This window comes from Chanodichthys erythropterus, chromosome 16 (assembly GCF_024489055.1).
Source record: "Chanodichthys erythropterus isolate Z2021 chromosome 16, ASM2448905v1, whole genome shotgun sequence".
Lineage (NCBI taxonomy): Eukaryota > Metazoa > Chordata > Actinopteri > Cypriniformes > Xenocyprididae > Chanodichthys > Chanodichthys erythropterus.
In genome coordinates this window covers 7,095,298-7,117,500 of record NC_090236.1, presented here as the reverse complement: position 1 = coordinate 7,117,500, position 22,203 = coordinate 7,095,298, and the positions used below count along the sequence as shown (strand labels likewise).

General features: G+C 36.5%; 1 protein-coding gene across 4 annotated transcripts in view; it reads right to left on the bottom strand.

Annotated features, from left to right (window-relative positions):
* LOC137003718 (ephrin type-B receptor 1-B) overlaps window positions 1-22,203 on the bottom strand; it is a 337,726-nt gene that overhangs the window by 83,706 nt on the left and 231,817 nt on the right. For all 4 annotated transcript variants that reach the window (XM_067363994.1, XM_067363997.1, XM_067363996.1 and 1 more), the window contains exon 5: window positions 9,837-10,172. In XM_067363994.1, the coding sequence (XP_067220095.1) occupies window positions 9,837-10,172 (336 nt within the window). The remainder of the gene's footprint in view (window positions 1-9,836; window positions 10,173-22,203) is intronic.

Sequence of the window (22,203 nt, the reverse complement as noted above, 5' to 3'; positions counted from 1 at the left end):
CCAAATACTGCAGAAAGTCACTGTAAATATAAAAGTAATTATTTGCTTATTGAATACAACACATTTTTTTATATTGTAGCATCATTTAGGTTTACATAGTATGCAAATTATTGATAACATTTTTAAATATTCATGAAATATATGACAACAGCCTTCTGTATTCTTAAAAAAACTTATGCTATGCGTCCTACGCATGATACGACGTCAGTTCTGTTTTTTTTTTCGTTTTTTTTTTTTTTTTTTTTTTTACTTCATAACTTGTTAAAGCTGCAGTCCGCAACTTTTTTTGGTTAAAAATTATCCAAAATCAACTTTTGAACAAGTACATAACCAGCCAGTGTTCAAAACTATCTAATTATCTTATCTCTCGATTCATAACGGTTAGCTTGTAATAATGTTTTATAATAAGAGCGAACTGGCAGATTTCCGCAGGAAATTCAAGCATGCAGCAGTTCCTCTGTGCGTCATTACATCACGTCCGTAAACAGAAAGGAGTCCCATCAAGAGGCTCAGTTAAATCATGTGAGGAAGCTGTCGGTAGCGGCACGTTTATAGCCTTTTCTCACAGCAGCTGAAATAATTAAACTTATCATTTTGATGGTGGATTGTAATCCAGAAAGGTCCAAATGACAATCATCAGTGACAACTGGAGATTCACCCGTAGCCAAAAAGCAAAAGTCTTCGGACTGTGGAGTGGATACAGAAATTGAAATCTACAGATGACTGCAATTGCATGTTTCAAACAGAGATGGCGACAAAGAGAAAAAACTGCGAACAGAGGCTTTAAATATGGATATATTTTTTTTACACAAACAGATCGCTTCGCTACAGAAGGACTTTCTTAACCCTCCGGAGCCGCATGGAATATGTTTATGATAGATGGATGTGGATGCAGACACTTTCTTCCACTCATACTCATTTGATAGCGCATTACTGCCATTATAAAGCTCAGATGCGTCAGGATATTTATTAATCTTTTTCAGATTTCTCTGAGTCATATACACCTAGGATGGCTTGATGGTGAGTAAAGCTTGGGGTAATTTTCATTTGAAAGTGAACTAATCCTTTAAGACTTCTCGTATGGATACTCAAAACTAGGCATGTGACGGTATCAAATTTTCATGTTGCGATTAATTGATGAAGCTTTTATCACGGTATACGGTATTATCACCATAATAAAATAAATTGCAAAACCATTTTTGTCATAGTTTAACAGGTTTAAGAACTCTTTTTGTAATAAAACAAAAACAACTCTGACTGAAATGTTCAAACAGATTAAAATGCAAAAGAATTAGGCTATAAAGAACAATAGATAACACTTTACTCTATTTAATGTATTAACTAAGATTGAGCAATAGCTACATTTGTTACAGAAAGTGTTATTTTTTGTTAATGTTAGTTTAGAAACACAACTGATCATTGTTGGTTTTATCTCAGGTCCATTAAATAAGTTATTTTGATTTTAGTAATGTTATTAAATAGTAACTAAGAAATTAACATTAATTAATAATAATTTATACTTTATAAGTATATTTATTGTCAGTTTAGTGATAATGAATTAACATGAAGCTGTATGTTTTCAAAGTTTTACTGAACAATAACAAATAATCAGAACATTTCTAATCATTAGGGCATGTTGTAGTACAGATTAAAATATAAAAATGTTTAGGTTTGAAAATAAATATTGTTTTAAGTCTTTAAGTATTCAGTATTTGGTGCTGTGATGAACAACACTGAGATTACAAAAAAAATGAATGGCTGTTTGAAGCATTTTAAAAACTTCACTAGCGCAGTTACTTTGTTTGCACGGTTTCCGTGGTAACCGCTGCACGCTGCTGTTCCATCAGCGCCCTCTGCTATCAGAGAGTGAACGCGCACTTTCATTCAGCTCGTCTCCTTCACTGGTTCCGCCATGTGCTTCTCGTGCACGTTGGGATTGTTTACATCTGAGCGTGTGTCCTTTTGACGCAGAATACAGCGGTGTTGTGCATTTTATACGACTGATGGGTAAAGTATTCTTAATTGCCTTATAAAAAATTAATAATTGGTAATAAATTATTATTTACAGTATTCTGAAGTGCTGACGATTACAATATCGTGCATATTCATTATCGCGATTTAGCGCATTAACGAATATCGGCACACGTCTACTCAAAATGGGCATTTTGGCATAATTCTGTGTGTTATGGTTTGTTCAAGCACGAAAGAGAATTCGATACTGGTGCACTTCTTTCTGTGTCACACAGACACAACATTCACAAACAGTGCGTTCTAAAGTAGTTCGAGAAACCTGTCTGAAAACTGAAACTTTTTACTAAAGGCAGAGAAATCACAAACTTCACCTTTAAGATTAATTTACTCTTTGCTCTACAAAAATGTGAACAGACTCTCTTTATCAAAATCTTAGTGTTTTCCCCAATGATTCTGTGGAATCCAGTTGAGATCCAAAGCTGTCCTACTAAACCACTGAACTGTGCTTTTTAAAACCAGCTCTTTGAAAACCACTTTCACCCAGTTTTTAAGGATGAAATTAAATTCTGATTAAGCTTTAATTAATTAAGCTTATTTTAAACACCTATAGTTTCCTAACCTCCCCAGGATTGAGTGTGCCTCATCTGCATTCCTTCTCCTGTTTTCTGTCTCTTTCTACCCCATTGTACATTTCCATCAGGTACAAGAAGTACACAATTACTGCTTACCTCCGAGACCCCTCCGCATGGGAAGCGCCCATTAATGGCAAGTGACTCATTAGGGTCTCCAAAGCTATAACAAAGGAGGAGAACATGGCTCTAATGCATCTATCTGTCAAGAGCACCGTTTAACTGTCACACACACAGCAGCGGCCATTAGAGGCACATGTTAATCAGGTTTATTTACTTTGTCGTTCTGCTCTCATACACTCAGAAGGAGGAGGAAAACTCGGCAGGTGTCTGATTCCGTGTTATGATCTTTTTGTTTGTTTGCTCCGACTCCTAGTGTCACAAGAGGAGCGATTACAAGACACTCTGCAGCAGATCGTGTGCAGTCATGTCTGAACTGCTTCTCAACGACTCAGTTCAGCTGGAAACATTGCAGTGAAGCATCAATTATGCCAATTAACTCCAATTAGACTGGATCAAAACAAGCAAACTAACAGGTGATCGAGACAGGACTAATCACAGTTTAAGAGGAAATAGTTAAAGTTTCCTTTCGCAAAACAAAGCCAAACAGAGAGATGCTGAGCACTTCGAATATAAATCTTGAAAAGGCAACAGCCAAGAAATACCGCTCACATCGAAAAAGTAGTTTGCCCGAAAATTTAAAAAAAAAAGTCTTTTATCATTTACTTACCATTCGTGACATACCAAACCTGACTTTTTCTTCTGTGGAACACAATTTCAAGACTGTGCTGGTCACTGTTTTCTATGCAACTATATTGAATGGACAAGCTTGATAAACCGTATTACAAATATCCAGACGGCATATGATAGCTTTAGATGAAAAAAAGTTCAGAAATGTATATCAAGTTTTTTCACAAATCAGAGAAAAAATCATTGAGACCATTTTTTTTTTATTATTATTTAAATCACTGGAAAGCTCTAACTCAACAGAATGATTCATTCACAAAACAAACATTGCTAATGCCTGGAAGAGTGGGCTGAATTTCTAACACAAATATATTGTATTTATTTGGATGAACAATAAAAACATTGACAGCCAATCACAATCCATCCAACTTTAAAAAAGTTAAGCTATTTAAAGCAGCAGTGTGGGCACTAATTTAGTTATCATTATAGTTATTTTTATAATTCTCATTCTTGGTGTGACTATTCTTTTAACAAATTATTATTAGAACAACCACTCTAATGCTGTCAGAATACTGTCTAATATTGTCTTGACAAAACCCTCCATTGTAGCTTCCAATAAACATGCCTGAGTTAGACCGTGGACATCACAGGAGGAAAACAAAAATAATACAAACACCAACGACATTCCACATCCTGTTATGTTTAGGCAACTGAATCGTGTATTTCTGTCATTACTTTAAAACATAAGAGCAAAAATCAGCCTCAAATCCAAAAGAAGCTTCTAATCTACACAGAAGAACAGAACAGAGGAGCTATGGAAAGATGTAGCTGCTGGAAGATTTGTAGTGCATTTGGCTTCCTTTGTTGGTCTCTAACTGACTATTTCTGACTCTACAGAGTCTTCACACATCTAAACAAACCCAAACACAATCTCTCTTCTCCTTGTCCTCAAGACATAACACTTTTTGTATATATATAAATATATATATAAAGTGAAAGTAAACGTGAGCGCGTTCAAACGCGATTTCAATGCACTGCATTTTGAAAGCGGCTCCCTGATGAATGCAAATATCTCTCAATATGAAAGCTATTTTAGGCTGGGCAGTGTAGTTGTAAGAAAAATTTGGTCTTATTTGCACTTTGAATATTGAGAGAGTACTTTGATTATGGTTGCACTTAATGTAAAGTACCATAAAAACAGTTTTCTCTTAATCTTATTAAGCACAAACAATAAGGTTTCATTTGTTAACATTAGTTAATGCACTGTGAACTATCATGAACTAACATAAACAAAGATTAATAAATACTGTAGCAAATATATTGCTCATTGTTAGTTGATGTTGGTTAATACATTAATGTTAATAAATGAGACCTTATTGTAAAGTGTTACCATTTTAATTTATACCGTTTTATTTCTATGATCAGTTTGGGGGTCAAAAGTTAGAAGCTCATAAATCATGTGCAGTAAAATCTGAAGAGACTGAAATCATACAGGAGAGAAGTCAGTCAGTTGAGTTAGTGGCAAAACAGTACAGTATTTGGGTATTGTTGTCTTTTACTGCATATGATAATTCATACTCAAAGTAGAACTGAAATGACATTCATTACAAGATGATTAGTTAAAACATTTCAAATACACCTGCAGAGTATTTTTTCTAGTCATGTATTTCGCTATCTCGTCTCGTGAAGTCAATCTCTCGTCTCGTCTTGTGAGATACCTGTCTCGTCACACCCCTATTTCCTACCATAAATATACCAAAAATGTATTTTTGTAAGTAATATGCATTGCTAAGGATTTAATTTGGTCAACTTTAAATATGATTTTCTCAATATTTAGATTTTTTTTGCTCCCTCACATTCCAGATTTTCAAATAGTTGTATCTCGGCCAAATATCGATTTGACACAGGTATATATATATATATATATATATATATATATATATATATATATATATATATATATATATATATATATATATATATATATATATATATATATATATATATATATATATATATGATTATTTAAAAATATTATGCATAATTTGCATATAATTAATTTAATGAAACTAAAGAAAATATTATATTGTATTATACTGCATTAAAGGTATACATAGGAAAGTATATATATGTATATATAAAGGAGTATAAAGGAATAATTCAACGAAAAATAACAATATTGGACCACATTGACTTCCATTGTATGGAAATGAATGAATGAATGAATTAATGAATAAATCTCTTTTCTGTTTTACAGAAGATTAAAGAATTTTAAATTTTGAACTATCCCTGTATATATATATATATATATATATATATATATATATATATATATATATATATATATATATATATATATATATATTTTTTTTTATTTTTTTTTTTATTTTTTTTTTTTATAATACCTAAAATTGGTTGATTTTTTAAAATGGAGTTATGCTATAACTTTTTGACTTGGACCTGCAAATAAATAAATACATAAATAACAATAATAAAATAATAAATAAATTCTTGTCTAAGAATAGTACTATTTAAAGTCTTATTATTTATTTATTTTTTTTTTACTTGCGTAGCGTAAAAAACAAACAAACAAAGGAATAGAAGCAGGGTGGCTGTCAGCAAGCACTGCCATACATTCAAACTTAATTTGTTCTCATAGCTGGGACTGAATGTTTCCTCATTTTGAGGATGAAAATCTCGCCCGCACGCTAAATTATCCACAAGCGTTCGCTTTGATCCGGGAGGGGGCCGCAATGGAAGCAGCTAAATTCTCAGCGCTACAGTTCTGGGTGCCCTCGTTTCAGGGCTGAATGTATTAAAGAATAGTGACACGATCAAGGCTGTTTTTCATACTAGTCCTGCTGATAAAGATGAAAGCGCCGAACCAGACGGATGCATCCCAGCGAGATCGGCACAAACTTTTAACATACCAACTGCTGTGATGCTTCTGTAGAGCTATTCAGTGAAAGCAGGAAATTGAGATGACAGGGGAAGTAAAGGAGGTGGAGAAAGATGGAGAGATGGGCTGCCCTCAAAAACAGAAAGAGGAGCTCTCAAGGAAATGATGAGGATGCATATCTTTTAGCATAGGTCAAAGTAGGTGATGTTTTCAATTTTGACTTCCTGCACAGTCCAGTGAGCAGCTCTAAATGTTGAAACAGAATACTTCAGTCTTAATATCCTTCAGTCAGTGGTATTGAGGCCAAATCACCACTTGGAGCCTTTTTTAAAGGAAATGAAATAAGAAACTAGATTGGTTAAGGTAATGAAAATAGTAACGAAAGTAGAAGAAATAACTGGTCAAACTGTATGAGTATGTGACAGAACACCAAAGAGGCAAAAAAGCATTTTACTAGCACAATAGTCCTGGTTGCATATATATATATGGTAAAACATGCATTAGTTCAAAACTAATATAATTTATATTATATTTTTGTTGCTTAAAAAGGTAATAAAGATTAATAAAAAAATAATATATCTATAAATTAATATTATAAATTAATATATAATATAAATTAATGAATAAAAATGTTATAGCACAATAAAATGAATTAAATAAATAATAATTATTTTTTTATTTACTGTGCTTTATTGTACAATTTTTATTTTGTATTTTGTAAATCACATCATTACCACATGGCACAAACAGATTAGCTTCTGCTGATCCTGCAGCCAATGAGATTGTCTGGTTAATTGTTTGCAGTAAGCTATAGTCATGCATCACACTATCAGAGTTCCTCTGAAACCCTCCACCTCCCCCAGCTCCACCTGCCTAAATCTGCTATGGGATTTATGTAGGCCTATGTCTATTTATGCAGCAACAGCATATCTTACATACTCACAGCATCAATAATCAACAGCAGAGGCATAGCAGTTCTAGTCCGCCAAGACCAAATACATTCGCCATATTCAATAACGTGTTAAAACTATTCAATGTCAGCTTTATTTGTATAGCACTATTCAAACAACACATGTTGACCATATGCTTTACAACATCTCAGTATAAAAACAAATTAATACAATATTAATAATAACAATATTACACACATAAAAAAAAAAAAAAAAAAAAAAAAAAAAAAAACCTTAGAAAAAAAAAAAAAATTCAAAATAGACTATTTAAGAACTATTTACACCTTTTCAGAGAGTTGTGGTAATGGAAGTTGATGCTGGAGGGAAAGCTAGAGGGACGTTTTTTTGGTACGAAAGACAGACTACAATAACATATTGAGATTATGGTAAAATGCTTTCTTTTGAATATTACCTTTCATGCAATGTGTAATGTAGCTGTCTGTGAATGTAAAAACACATTTACCTAATGCCCAGCTATGTTCTACGTTGTCAGCCCGCGAACAACTTGACCCGTCCTCAAACACTCTAGCTTTTTCGTGTGGTTTACATCATGTCTAGAATATGCTGTGTCCTACACTGTGAAAGTAAATTTGTTTTATGTTCACTTCCGAATGATGAGGCTGCGAAGAATCCTAATCTTTTGTTGTGTTACCATCATTTTACTGACGACTACTTCTCAATTCTTGGGGAGTTCAACGCGGGATTCGCAAAACTCTCGCTCTTGAAAGATGGGACCAGCTTGCTCCTCTGAATCACAACCTGTAACAACAACGCTGCTATCACATCTTATTACATACCACAAACAAAGCTGACACTTACCACTGAGAAATGCCTTGCTCCAGTCATGCTTGCGATTGAGCTTCTGGTTGATCGACGACTTTAAACGTTTCATCGTCAGAGTCAGGCTTGAAATAATAAGGTAAAATCGATGCCATCTTCTGTCCATGCATTGTATACAATCTCTTGAGAATGGATAAGCCTCCGGAGATGTAATTCAGTTATGGCAATGGGCATTTAGTTTCTGATATGCGCTGTACACAGTAGACCAATCACAACAGACTGGGCCATTTGTTGGCAAGCAGGTTGAGGTTGAGGGCCGCGAGAAAGGTGCGAGGCCGGTGGCGTGATTGATAATGAGCATCACCTGTGTGCCGTTCTGGTCTCGTATCTCATGGAGGAGCTCGGAAGCATAAAAGGAGGAGTGACGACAGTGAAGGAGGAGAGAGGACCAGGCCTGGACTTTATGTTATGTTTATATGTGTGCGGCAGTCATCTGTGAGGGGCTGCCGCCTTTACTTTCTTTTTGTTGTTTGTTGATTTTGGAATTAAAGTTATGTTCAATGTTCGCCGGTTCCCGCCTCCTTCTTCCCTGAGCTACATCAAAGAGCCCTCGTCGCTGTAGGGAATCCGCAGTGCCATCGAGCATGGCTGAACAGAGTCTGCTGCCATGGACTCTTGAGGCGGTGGGCTGGAGTGAGTTGCCAGGCGGACGGATGAACTCACTGCTGGCCACCTGGGTTGTGGAGGGGCAGCTGCCATCCATGAGGGAGCGGAGGAGTCATCGCCGTTTGCTGGAGCAGGAGCCTGCTGCTGTCCGCCATGATGCTGTCCCCCACAGGGAAAGGGGGACTCCTGCTAGGTGCCCGAACCCGGAAGAGCCTTCGCCATCCACCTGACAGAGTAGTAGTGTTGAGCCGTCCACCGTGGGCTATCCAGCGCCACCAAAAGGCATCGTGGATGAGTTCACCCAGCTTGTGGAGAACCGGATGGCAGTATGTTTTGGGAACCGGACCAAGATTTTTTTTTTTTTTCTTTTCCTCTCTCCTCTCTCTCATCTCTGTCACTCCTGATACTTTCATCTTCTTTTCTCTCGCCTCATCTGTCCTTAACCCCAGGTGCTGCGGCCGCCCCTGTCTTGTGGGTACCCCCAGACTGCGATGGGCGAAGGGGGTATGTGGAAAACAGGTGGCATGATTGATAATGAGCATCACCTGGGTGCTGCACCGGTCTTGTATCTCACGGAGGAGCTCGGAATCATAAAAGGAGGAGCGGCAACAGTGAAGGAGGAGAGAAGACCAAGACTTGACTTTATGTTATGTTTAAGTGTGTGCGGCAGTCGGCCATGAGGGGCTGCTGCCTTTACTTTTGTTTTGTTGTTTGTTTATTTTGGAAATAAAGTTGAATGTTCGCTGGTTCCTGACTCCTCCTTCCCTGAGCTACACCCCTTGCTAAACTGACCAATCAGAGCAGAGTAGGCTCAGGAAAGGAGGGGTTTTGAGTCTTTGAATCTTTGAACTGCTTTGAACGAATAATTTAAGAATCTTAAAAAAATTAGGTGATATTAAATGTATATTATGAGAAAACGAAAGTGCTTTTTGACCTTGCATGCATGTAAACCTGTTGTAGGAGACTCCCAAAACAATATTAGGAACCTTAAAAATGGCATAATAGGGGCACTTTAAAACTTTCATTGGTAAAAAAAAACAAAAACAAAAAACAAAACAAAACAAAAACAGCAAGACCACCCAAATCAAGATCAGTTAAACCAATAAAAACACTACACCAGTCAAGACAGTGAACAATAACCATCTTAACTAGCTTGTACAGGTAATACACCAGCAGTGATGGACTGTATTGATTGCATAAGCTTGTTTAATCAAGTATAATCTTGTTTGACTTCATAAAAACATAATCACTCACCAGCCTGGTTGGTCGTGATGTCTATGGAGACGTGCTGAGCAGGATACGGGCTCTTGTTGGTGACGCCGTTGACCGCTTGGATCTCAAACGTGTAGAGAGTGTGTGCCAGAAGGTTACTGATGAAGACTCTGGATTCAGTCAATCCCAGCTGCCGGGGCTGAAATTCCACATTATCATCGCAATGGGAGCAGGATCGGCGGTCTGCTTGGCATTTCTTGCAAACAATATTGTACATGACGTCCTCACGACCACCTGTCTCACGCGGGGAGTGCCACTCCAGAGTCACGGAGGTCTCGTTCACAATTGAGATGACATTTCTTGGCCCAGAGGGAACACCTGATGAGAGTAGAAAGACACGTGAGAATACTGAAATTCATTAAATAAGCTATGAAAATGATGCTGCTAAAGAAATGTTGTTAATGCTAGTGTGGAAAAAGCAAGAGTGTTTTTGGCTACTAAAGAGATAAAGATAACATTTACATTTGTCTGTTCTCTTTAAATTACATTGCTGTAATTGCAGTGCTGCAATTATAACTCTTACAATGGCTTTTTATTAAATTACACTAATTTCTACTCTTGAATAATAGAAAATGAGTCATTTTAGATTAATTTCGTGAAAAACTAATTCATTTAGAAGACAATTAATTGCAAGGTATGCTTACCTCTGTGAAATATAACATAAGAATATATATAAGAATGAGAGCGCTTTTCTTTCATGGGTAAATGATAATCCTTTTAGCATTTTCATCCTCTCTTAAAGCAATAGTTCACCCAAAAATGAACTTCTATTATAATTTACTCACTTTTATACCATTACAAACCCATATGATTTTCTTTCCTCCATTAAACACAAAAGGTGAAATTTAAGAGAATTGTACTGGTCACACATGTTCATTTAATTACAAATAATAGAGACTGAAGCTTTCAAGTAGGAGTGTGCAGAGGAGCCAATATCTGTTTCTGTAACAATCTCAAAATGATTTGTATCTGAATCTTTATTCAGATAAAACCAGAAGTTTTTATCCAGAAGTGGGGCTTTAACCAGAGGTTTGTGAAATTATATGAGAAGCTTGTTGTGAATGTAATTATTTTCCCTTCATAGTTTTCATTTAACATATATCCTTGTATAAATCATAAAATATATATTTGTTAATTATAATTATACCATTTAGATATTTTGTGCTTCTGTTCATCTTCAGCTAATTCAATCATCTGGGTAGATAGGCAGTTAATGATGATTTAAATTTCAGTCTTTTCATCACTTCTGTTGTGCTTTATGGACAAAATTAAGGCCATGTTGACACAACAGCAGAATATGGTTGTCAGCTCTGTTTTTGAGTCCTTAATGTGGTTGAGTCCCTAATGCAAGTAATTTTGTGTTCTACGTGCGACTCAAATGCTCCGGCCTCCACCCAGTTATAAAACTTGCTGTCGGTTAATGAAGAATTGTTGGATGAACTTGTGGCTCGACAGAACTCTTTTTGTGTTGAAAGTGATAAGACTTTTCAGTTTTATGGACATTGCCATCTTTGATAATACTTTGGTCACTGTCGCTATGGTTACTGGTAAGAGAATACAGCTTGACTCCCGTTGCACGTTCATACAGACAAATTGTATTGCCAAGTTACAACAACTTCCTGTTTAATGGCGAAACATCGAATTTTGTCAGGCCGCCACGGACACACCCTTCAGTAAAAAAACACTAGATTTTCACAATTTATGATTGCGAAAGACTTTAGATTAGACTGACCAAATACGATGTTACTCTGATAAAATCTCTAGGTGGAGTTTGTTAAAGAACAACGTCTGGAAATGGCAAAAACTGCAGAAATCTTCCAGAGAAAATTCTAAATATCTCACTTCCTGTTGGGTTTACAGATTTTGCACCCACAGACATTTTTGTAGGTATTGGGCTGTTGCATGTGTCTACCGAATTTCATACCTGTACATGAAACGTAGCGCGAAAGGGGTGCTTAATTGAAATTTTGTAGGTGGCAATATCAGGACATTTTGCCACATCTAATTCAGAAACCCATAACAGATGTAAATTTTCACCACTTCTGATGCATATGCAAAGTTTCATGATTTTTCAAGCATGTTTAGGCCCTCAAAAACGCAATTCATTTCGGAGAAAAAGAAGAATTGACTGAGCAATTACATTAGGGTCCTCGCACCACCGATGCTCGGGCCCTAATAAAGTGAAATTAAATACATAGTATATTTGTGTAATTTAATATAGTTAATTATTACAGGTTTGCATACAATTCTAATATTGTATTTCTCTGTTTTCTATACTGAATCTTTTCATGCAAGTGAGATGAGTAAATGCATTCACATTCACATTTTCACATTTACTCTAGAACTACAATAACCATCATGTTCACACAACACCTCTGAACTTTATTTCTCTTAACATGGGGACAGAAGAGATGTCAGTCAATAAATGTGAAAAAGTATCTTGCGTTACTTATATGAAAAAAAGTTAATTTTGTTGTAAATTGAAAAAGTAATTAGTTACTTTACTTATTACTTGAAAAAAAGTAATCTGATTACGTAACTCAAGTTACTTGTAAAGGGTTACCCCCAACACTGGTCATAAAGTTATGGAATGACATGAGGCTCAGATAATTTCTGGATGAACTAATCCTTATTTATATAAATTGTCTCAGCTATTGATGTTTCATTCCATAATAGTTTTTAATCACAAATAATCTCAGTTTATAAAGAGTTCACTTAGTTCTATGTGCAGAATGTCAGCTGATGACATGTCACAGTAAATCTTTTCCAAGTGGTTAAAGTTCAAAACATTTTCTACTCAACTACAAGAAAGTCTTACAGAATGGAGCTGTGTTGTGCGTTTCCTTTTAGCTGCGGTCTCGGTCCCAGAGCGATGTGTAACTGTTTATAATTACCATGCAGAGTGGCAGCCCCTGAGCGGCCGTACATCAGCCCACTAACTCAACACTGTGAGTGGCTTTTCATCAACAGTCAGAATAAGGAATAAAAACAAGGTTTTAGTAATAGCTCTTTATCACAACCTCCTGGATCCATTCCTACACATTCAACCTTCCCACTACAGCCACAGGGAGAAACCATATTGTGTTTCTGATAAAGCAATGACTTCCCCCAGTGCACAGAACATCCGGCCAGGAACTGAGGATTTACAGATCACGGAAAGGTTGTGATGTTAACTATAGACCGCAACAGAACCAGATGAGAGCCAGGAAAGGATCTGGAAGGTTCAGGTTTGATTTTCGTGACCAGCCACTTCCACAAGAACATTTGAGTGACTTCTCCTTGAAATATCAAACCTGGCGAGCAGACGTACCAGCACTTGAAGCAAGAGAAGAATGATTTCACTCAGGCTGAGGCACAATGAGCTATTGTGCAGGCAGGGCCTTGTGGGATATATCAGGGTCTACTGGGATCCTAAACAGGGAGCGCCAATGAAAGAAGCAACCTCGAACTCTGGCAACCCCGATGATTAGCCAATCAGTTGAGCAGAAAGCTTCTGATAGCTCTTATAATATATATATATATATATATATATATATATATATATATATATATATATATATATATATATATATATATAGTTTTGTTTTGTTTGAGGTGTTCTTGATGTCTTTAGCCAGACATGACCAGAATGACAAAAACTTTTATAAAAAAAAAAATTTTTTTTTTTTTTTTTTTAATTGTCATTCTGGTCATGTCTGGCTAAAGACATCAAGAGCACCTCAAACAAAACAAAACAAATATAATATAATATAATATAATATAATATATGGATGGATGGATGGATGGATGGATGGATGGATGGATGGATGGATGGATGGATGGATGGATGGATGGATGGATGGATGGATGGATGGATGGATGGATGGATAGATACTTGTATAGACATGCTTTTAGTATTTTGTGATGTCTTTTGTGTTGGGGGAGGGGGGTGTTGATATTTTATATTATATTTTGTTTCTTTATATATTGTGTATAGCTCTTCCTTATTGTATTTCAGTGATTGTGTTTTTATATTGTGTAAAGCACTTTGTGCAATGTAATGTTAAAAGTGCTATATAAATACAATTTTACTTACTTACAATGATCAACGCATGGGAGTGTTTGAAAGCACATGGACGTGTTTGAATTTGAAAGCATTTTGAAAGTGGGAGTGTTTGAAAGCAGTCTTCTACCAGGTGTTTTCAAATGATCTAGTGTGTATCTGTGCAAGCGCTTGATGAAGAGCATCATTGATGTACCTATTTACAACATGTTTTTGAAGCGTTGATCAATGTAGCCAATCACAGACATATTTGATGAGCAAGTGAACACAATTGCCAATCAGAGGTGTTAACGAATTAATTTCGCAGTTGGTCATGGATGGATGGATGGATGGATGGGTGGATGGATGGATGGACGGATGGACGGACAACATTCACCATTCACTGACATTGAATTTGAATTTTTTTTTTGCCCTATTCAGGGAACAGTGCCATAGGTGTTTTAAAAGGTCCGTGAGGGTCCATAAAGCAGTGGCTCTTTCTGCTCTGTTAGCAGGGAGTGTTTCATTCAGACAGCGAGCTGGTCACTATCCAAACAGCAGGGCTTTGCTTACACCACAGTTAACACCCAAAGCACTGTTTGATTAGGTGCTACGACAGCAAAGATGTCTTACTCACTATATCTCACAGTCAGGCTTAAGGAAGGCAGAGGGGAAAAGGTAGAAAGCGAGAGAAGGGAGGAGAAAAGGCACAGTGAATCAAACTGGGGATGGGCCTATAGCTGGAACTAGGCCAGAAGGGTGTGCGTGTGCACGCGCATGTGAACAGAATGAGGCCATGAGATACAGCCAGTTCTAACACAATTAGCCATTTCCCAAAGGAAATCCAGACACACTAAGAGCAACTTCACTACATACACACGCAAACATCACCATAACTGACAACGTAGTTGTATGCACCAGTTCTTACTGTATATCTCCTGCATCCTCCACAACAAAGCATTCAGGACCTGCCTGTAAAATGGGGAATTGCCCTGTTGTGATAAGCACTAATTTCGTGGGCATGTTTGCACAATTACCTGATTTGTATAATTCCTTTAGTGAATTGGGTGCTAAAATAACACAGACAATGTGTGCAAATTAATTGTGCTATCAGTGGGTGCAGTCTTGATGAATTTCACACTTTATATTAATAGTCAAAAGTCTGGCATACTGAATTATTTTCTATTTTCTATTAGAAAGAGAGAAAGAAAGAAAGAAAGAAATATATATATATATATATATATATATATATATATATATATATATATAAAGATATATATATATACTGCTGTTATATATGTGGCAATATCCAACACTGTCCACTTCTTGTGGTTTCAAGTTCACATACACCGCTTTTGCAATGCTCTCACCAAGATTAAAACCAAATCCTGTGAGTGAGTATCAAAGCGTCAGAGATGTGAGGATGAGAGAGACAGACACACTGAAGAACTGTGACAGACATGAGGAGATTAATCTGGAAATGGACATGTGGATGATAAGGAATCGACTGGCTGCTGCCGCTGCTGTTGGATTTATTGCACATTTAACTCTCTCTCTCTCTCTCTCTCTCTCTCAGACACACTGGCAAGAGGCCAACCAGACAGCTGCTAACACTTCCTGTCTTGGATGATGAGGATAAATCGTTTTGTTTTACAACACTTAAAACAAAAAATACAACACAATCTTTATTGAGTTTTCTCTCAGTTTTCTCATTCTCAATGGAGCACTTGCACTGAGCTTCGTAATGCAATTCTGATTGCCAAGCACGAACTTAAAAAACTTTAGGTCAGTAATATTTTTTTATTTATTTTTTTTTGAAAGAAGGAAAGATATGAATACTCTTATTCAGCAAGGATGTATTAAATTGATAAAAAGTGACAGTAAATACATTTATAATGTTACAAAAGACTTCCTTTTCAAATAAATGCTGTTCTTTTGAACTTTCTATTCATCAAAAAATCCTGAAAAAAAAAAAAAAAAAAAATAATAATAATAATAATATATATATGAAGAGTTTGGTTCCAAAACGCAATAACTCCATTTTGATTAATTTGAGTAAAAAGGTGTTTTCTTTACCAAGAAAGTGGCAAGATGAAAACCACTATTTTCTGTTTCAAACTTTCACATAGCATCTTTTGGTTATAAAAACATTAAAAATTCAAATCTACATTTTGATTTTAAACAAGTTTATTATAAAAACTTTTTTTTTTTTTCCCAAAATGCAATAAATCCATGACATTTTTTTTTTCCAAAATGCAATTAATCCATCAATATAAAAGTTATTTTTCAAATTGATCAAAAGAGAGTCTAAACTTTGCCAATATTTATTTTATATATGCCAATATTTTTATATATTTTACTAAAAATACATTCAGCCGTTGCTCCCAAAATGAATTCAACGGATCATCTTGTTAATGTTATAAATTATTTGTCATCACCGATTAACGAGTATCTGGCGCCACCGCACGGTTAAATAAACACATTTGCGGAGTACATTGGTATTAAAACGGCTTATATATATATATATATATATATATATATATATATATATATATATATATATATATATATATATATATATATATATATATATATATGTTTATTTATTTATTTATTTATTATTATATAATCATAATCTGATGAGCTGTCAATTGAGAACATGCTTTTATGAACATGCTGGTGTAGTTACAACTACCAAACATCTACCAGATCGCTAGTTTCTGGCTTATGTGCGTTTACAATGCGATCATAATGAGAGTTTACTTTAATTCATGTAAACACAATACTTAAATCAAATTGATTTGATAAAGCTCATAAGCAAAACACATGGTGTATGCCAATTTTTAATCGCAATAAACAGGCATGTAAATGTTTTTAATAGCATCTATTCCACTCTGACCAAAGTGTGCAATGTGAGCTGAACAAGCTGATTTCATGTTGACAATGTTGTGAGAATATAATGCAGTATATTGATGTTCGAAAACAATGAAATGGAGACATTTTAGGCGTGTCACTGAAAAAAATCCTGAGGCCGGATAACAAAAAAAGGACAAACAAATCGTGTGAGCTGGAAGAGCTTGGCCAGTAACACACATAGCGTATTTGAGTAAAAAAAAAAAAAAAAATCTGAATAGTGGAAATTGCATGTAAACAGGAGCAAAGAGGTTTCTTGTGTTATGCAACCATCTTACAGCGATTAAAGCCTGATTTATACTCAAAGCCTCTGCAAGTTTGCTTGGATGCCTGTGGCAAAAATGATCGTGGTTTCGGCAGAAGTGCACGTGAACCCATTTTGTGTGGCGGTGTGGACTACGTTTTTTGTAACTTTGCGCGTGGCTTGATTCTGGCTGAGCAGGTACGTTAGTAACGGCATTTTACCAGTTTGCGCTTTTCAAATTGATTTGACTTGACTTAATTCCCTAGCTGGCATCAGGCCGGAGATGCCTCTGAAGTGTGTACACTGCTGTGGGTGCCGCAGGATTTCAGACCTCGTTCACTACTCGCCTCTATGCATATCGATTAGTGGTCAAGGCCTTGGAATCCGTGAGGTTGATGCCTTGGTTTCTTAGGTCATTGCCGATTAGCTTCAGCCAGGTCTTCTTCAGCACGGAATGATGAGATTTCCAAGTCAGTGTTTGGCAGTGCCAGAGAAGTTGGAACAGCAGTTGGTCATCACTCATCCAACAAATGTGTCCAAACCACTGTAGACGTCACTTCTGGATGGCCTCTTTGATTGTAGGCTGGTCGCCACACTCTTTTGGGATCCATTCGTTCCGGAGTCGGTCGCGCCAGGAGATGCCGATGATTTGCCAGAACCACTGAATTTGAAGGACCTAGATCTTGTTAAGTTCAGACATAAGAACATAAGTCCAGGTTTCTGATCCATATAACACGATAGGAATGATCAGAGTTCGGTAGAGTCGTATCTTAGTCGCAGTAGTGATGTTGGCCTTCTTCCACAAACACCACTTCAATGACGCTGCTGTTGCCTGGCCAATTCGGCAAAAAACTTTAGTGGTCGAGGTGATCTTCTTTTTTTGGAAAAGTGATCACAGATACTTTAAGTCTTTTACTTGTTCAGTAAGGTGCACAGATGCTAGTGACCCATCTGTCATCATAACTTTGGTCTTATCAATGTTGATTTTCAGCCCATATGGCTCAGAGAAACAAGCAACGTTGTAGAGGGCTTTGATGGCCTCTGTATCCATATCGGACAGGATGGCACTGTCATCGGCGAACATAAGATCAGTCATGCCATACTGGACTCCCTGCTTGTTCTCATACAAATTAATTGCATACTTTTAGAAAATGAGCCTACAATTGCAGAAATAAGCCTTTTTAATGAAAATAAAGGTCCATATTTCATAAAAAATTTTCATTGATTACAATTTTTTTATTAAATTAGAAAATATTTAAGAGATTGTTGTTTAATTTAGTTTTATACATATTCTCATATCCATATATATTTTTTCTAATGTCAGTTTATTGTGTTTTACATGATTCTTTGGTTCTTTCCTTTGTGTGGGTTTGGTGAAGTATATATGTCAAATCGGTGCTACAATTTTAAAAATGTGGGGCTTTGAGCACCGTTGAGCGGATTCGTAAACACCTCTGATTGGCCATTGTGTTGACACGCTCATCGGATATGTCTGTGTTTGGCTTCAATCATCAAAGCTTCAAAAACAACTATTGTAAATAGTCATCAATGACGCTCTTCACTGAGTGCTTACACAGATACATACAAGAGCATTCGAAAGCTTTCAAATGCTCCCGCTTTCAAAACGCTCAAACACTTCCATGTGCTTTCAAATGTTCCAGTGTGTTGATCATTGCAGCCAATCACAGACATATATGTTGAGTGCGTGAACACAGTGGCCAATCAGAGGTGTTTACTAATCCGCTCAACAGCAATCAAAGCGTCACATTTTCAAAATTTTAGTACCGACTTGGTACTGAAGTTGATGCTTTTGACAACTTTAGTGCACATGTAAATATAGTCAATACCTATGTTTCCATCAACCTATATTTATGCGCATTTTGGTATTAAAAAAAAAAAAAAAAAGTGCTCAAGTCTGTCATCAAAATGATTTGGTTTAATTCCCTCCCAGAACTGTCTCACACAATTCCATTCCCAAACTCCAGGCATTCGAACGCAAGATGACATTACAGCATTTATTGCATTTCATCTCCTCACTCTGAGACGCATGTCATTTATGCTGCAAAAAATAATTGTAGCAACTTACATTTTTATTACAGATATTTTGTATCCGATTTCCCAGGAAGTGACAAATTTGTTCTCTTGAACACATGGGATGGAAACAGTGCATTATTCGCAAATGTTTTATGCAATATTCCAATTTTGCTCACAAGTTACTATAAATTCGCAACTTTGGACTAATGTGCTGTAGCCCCCTATGGGACATGGTGCGGGACATCCCTAAAGGGACATGGTGATGGGGAAATAAATATGAAATTATTTTTGCATTCCCCGGATAAATTTTATGTTCACTTGCAAAATATTTGAGTTTCCCCAAGAAACTTTGTGTTTGCTGACAAAACTTCTACACTGCGTTCCATATTATTATGCAAGTGACATATCAGTAAGATTTCAGTAGAATAAACATTCAGATTTTAGTTTTTCTAAGAAAATGTATGTTTGCTTATTTATCCATGTCTTTTTAGATAACTGGTATCAATCTCAGACAAAATTATTTGCCAGGTCTATGGAAACCCTACTTAGAGGTTGTTCTACATTATTAAGCAAGTCACAGTTCTCATGCAATATGGGGAGGAAGAAAGATCTTTCTGAAGATGAAAAGCATGAAATGGTGCAATATTGTGCAAAAGGCATGAAAACAACTAATATTGTGTGAAATGGAAAAAAAAAAAAATTACTTATTGTACTTATTGTACTGAAATCTTACTGATATGTCAATTGCATAATAATTTGGAACGCAGTGTGTTATTTCATAGATGAAACTCAATAAACGCTGTCATGTTATCTTGCGTTTGAATGCCAGTTTCTCGAGGGAATGTAAACTTTTGCAAGTGAACGCTAACGCATTGAAATACATTTTTTTCCTAGTAGCATCTAAGTTTTTTTTTGCTTTAGAACAGGGATGGACAACTCCGGTCCTGGAGGGCCAGTGTCCTGCAGAGTTTATCTCCATCCCTGATAAAAACTCACTTGCCTATAACTTTCTACTAATCCTAAAGACCTTGATTAGCTGGTTCAGGTGTGTTTGATTAGGGTTGGAGCTAAACTCTGCTGGACACTGGCCCTCCAGGGCCGGAGTTGTCCATCCCTGCTTTAGAGGCTCCATAGCTCCCAAAACTTGACTTGAAATGAATTTTAGACTTGAATAAGCCTGTTGATCAGTGAAGTGCATTTATTTGGCTCCAAACTCATTTGTAAGTTTGACTCAACAGATCTGAAATAACATATGAGAATAACAAATGAGAATGCTAGCAGTGGACTCATGCATGGTTACTAAAAGTGCTCCATTTATTATTCAGGAACACAATCCACTACATTTGTAAATGAAAATATGTATTTATAGGCAATCTTCAGCTAATTCAAAATTCAAGATAAGTAATGTAAACACAAACAAACTTGAGGAGAACAGACTTATTCAACCACCAAAAATCACTGCGAGACATGGCTTAAAAAATGTTAATTCCTTTTGAGAAAAGCTCCAGCAGCATTTGTTTGCAGGCATTTGACTTTTTGGGAACCCTGTGTGTGTGAATGTGCACATCTGTTTATGTGTGTGTGTGTGATGGTTTGTAGCTCTGCACTACACGCGGACTGCTGAAGAAAGCGTGTACACAGGCTTAAGCTCATAGCAGAATCACAGTGAGTCAGACGTCGCTAGCAAAGGATTAACAGCAGCAAAGCAATTACACTGCTTTACAGTCCTGTTCACTGCACCTGTACACACAACACTGACTCCTGCAGGTCAACCGTGTGTGTGTGTACTGGCTTGGAGCAATCCATAGAAGTGTTCTCCAGGGATCTGTCTAAGCGCAATTGCCTTAGTGCTTTTTTATATCTGTAGGTGAGTGAGTGTGTGAGAGTGTGATTCACGTGAACTAGACAAGAACCTATAGCAGAAATCAGTGTGCTGCTGAAAATGCAATAATTAGCCATCTGAATAAGGATACTACATAATCTTTTATTTATTTATTTAGTTTAATATAAAGCTAAGTATAAAGACAACAGACCATCTCTAACCACATACTAAAATGCATTTATTAATTTTATGAATCTTTCAAATCTTTCCTGGATGCACCTAAAGCCAGGGATTATCAGATTCAGCTAACTTCTGGCAACAACTCTGCACCAATAGCAAAAAAACCCACATAAAAACAGTGACCAGCATTCCATATAAGCCTTGACATATTAGTTACATCAAATCCAGACTGGTCTCTGTTGGCCAACCAATCCTCAGATAACAATTTCTGCTCTTGCTCGGCCAAACAAAACAGCTAAATCCAAGAGAGAATGCTTTATCTACACACATACAGTACACACATACAGTACACACACACACACACACACACACACACACACACACACACACACACACACACACACACACACACACACACACATGTTTGTTTTTGTGAATTGTGGGGACTTTCCATAGACTTCAATGCATTTTACACTGAACAAACTGTACATTCTATCCCCCTACCCTGCCCCTACCCCTAAACCTAACCCTCACAGGAAACTGTGCAAACTTTTACTTTTTCACAAAAACTCATTCTATATGATTTATAAACCCATTTACATTGTGGGGACCACTGGCTGGTCCCCACGATGTAGGTGAACTCAGGTTTATATTACATCATGGGGACATTTGGTCCCCACAATGTAATATAAACAAAAGCACACACACACACACACACACACACACACACACACACTCTTATCTATATGGGGACATGCCATAGATTTTTATTTTTATTTTAAATAAAACTAATTATAACGTTAACAGACTAACCCACATCCCCACCCTACTTTAACACTGTTGTAACGGGTTGTTTTTCATGTCCGTGGGTTGAAGCGACCCCAAATGACATGATATTTAGCCCCTGGAATGCGAATTTTACCTGGGGAATCCCGCCAAAAAAGTGGATTTTGCCCCGCGGAACACACATTTTACTGGGGGACCCCCCTGAAACACGATTGCGCTAGTTTTGGTTTCGTTTGAGAAGCAATTGGGCAGGTTTTGTTGTAAAAACCTGGCAACCCTGAGCTAGCTGCCTTTATAAAATAGCACCAAACGACAGTTCAAACCGTTGACTTGTCACTGTCTGAACAAG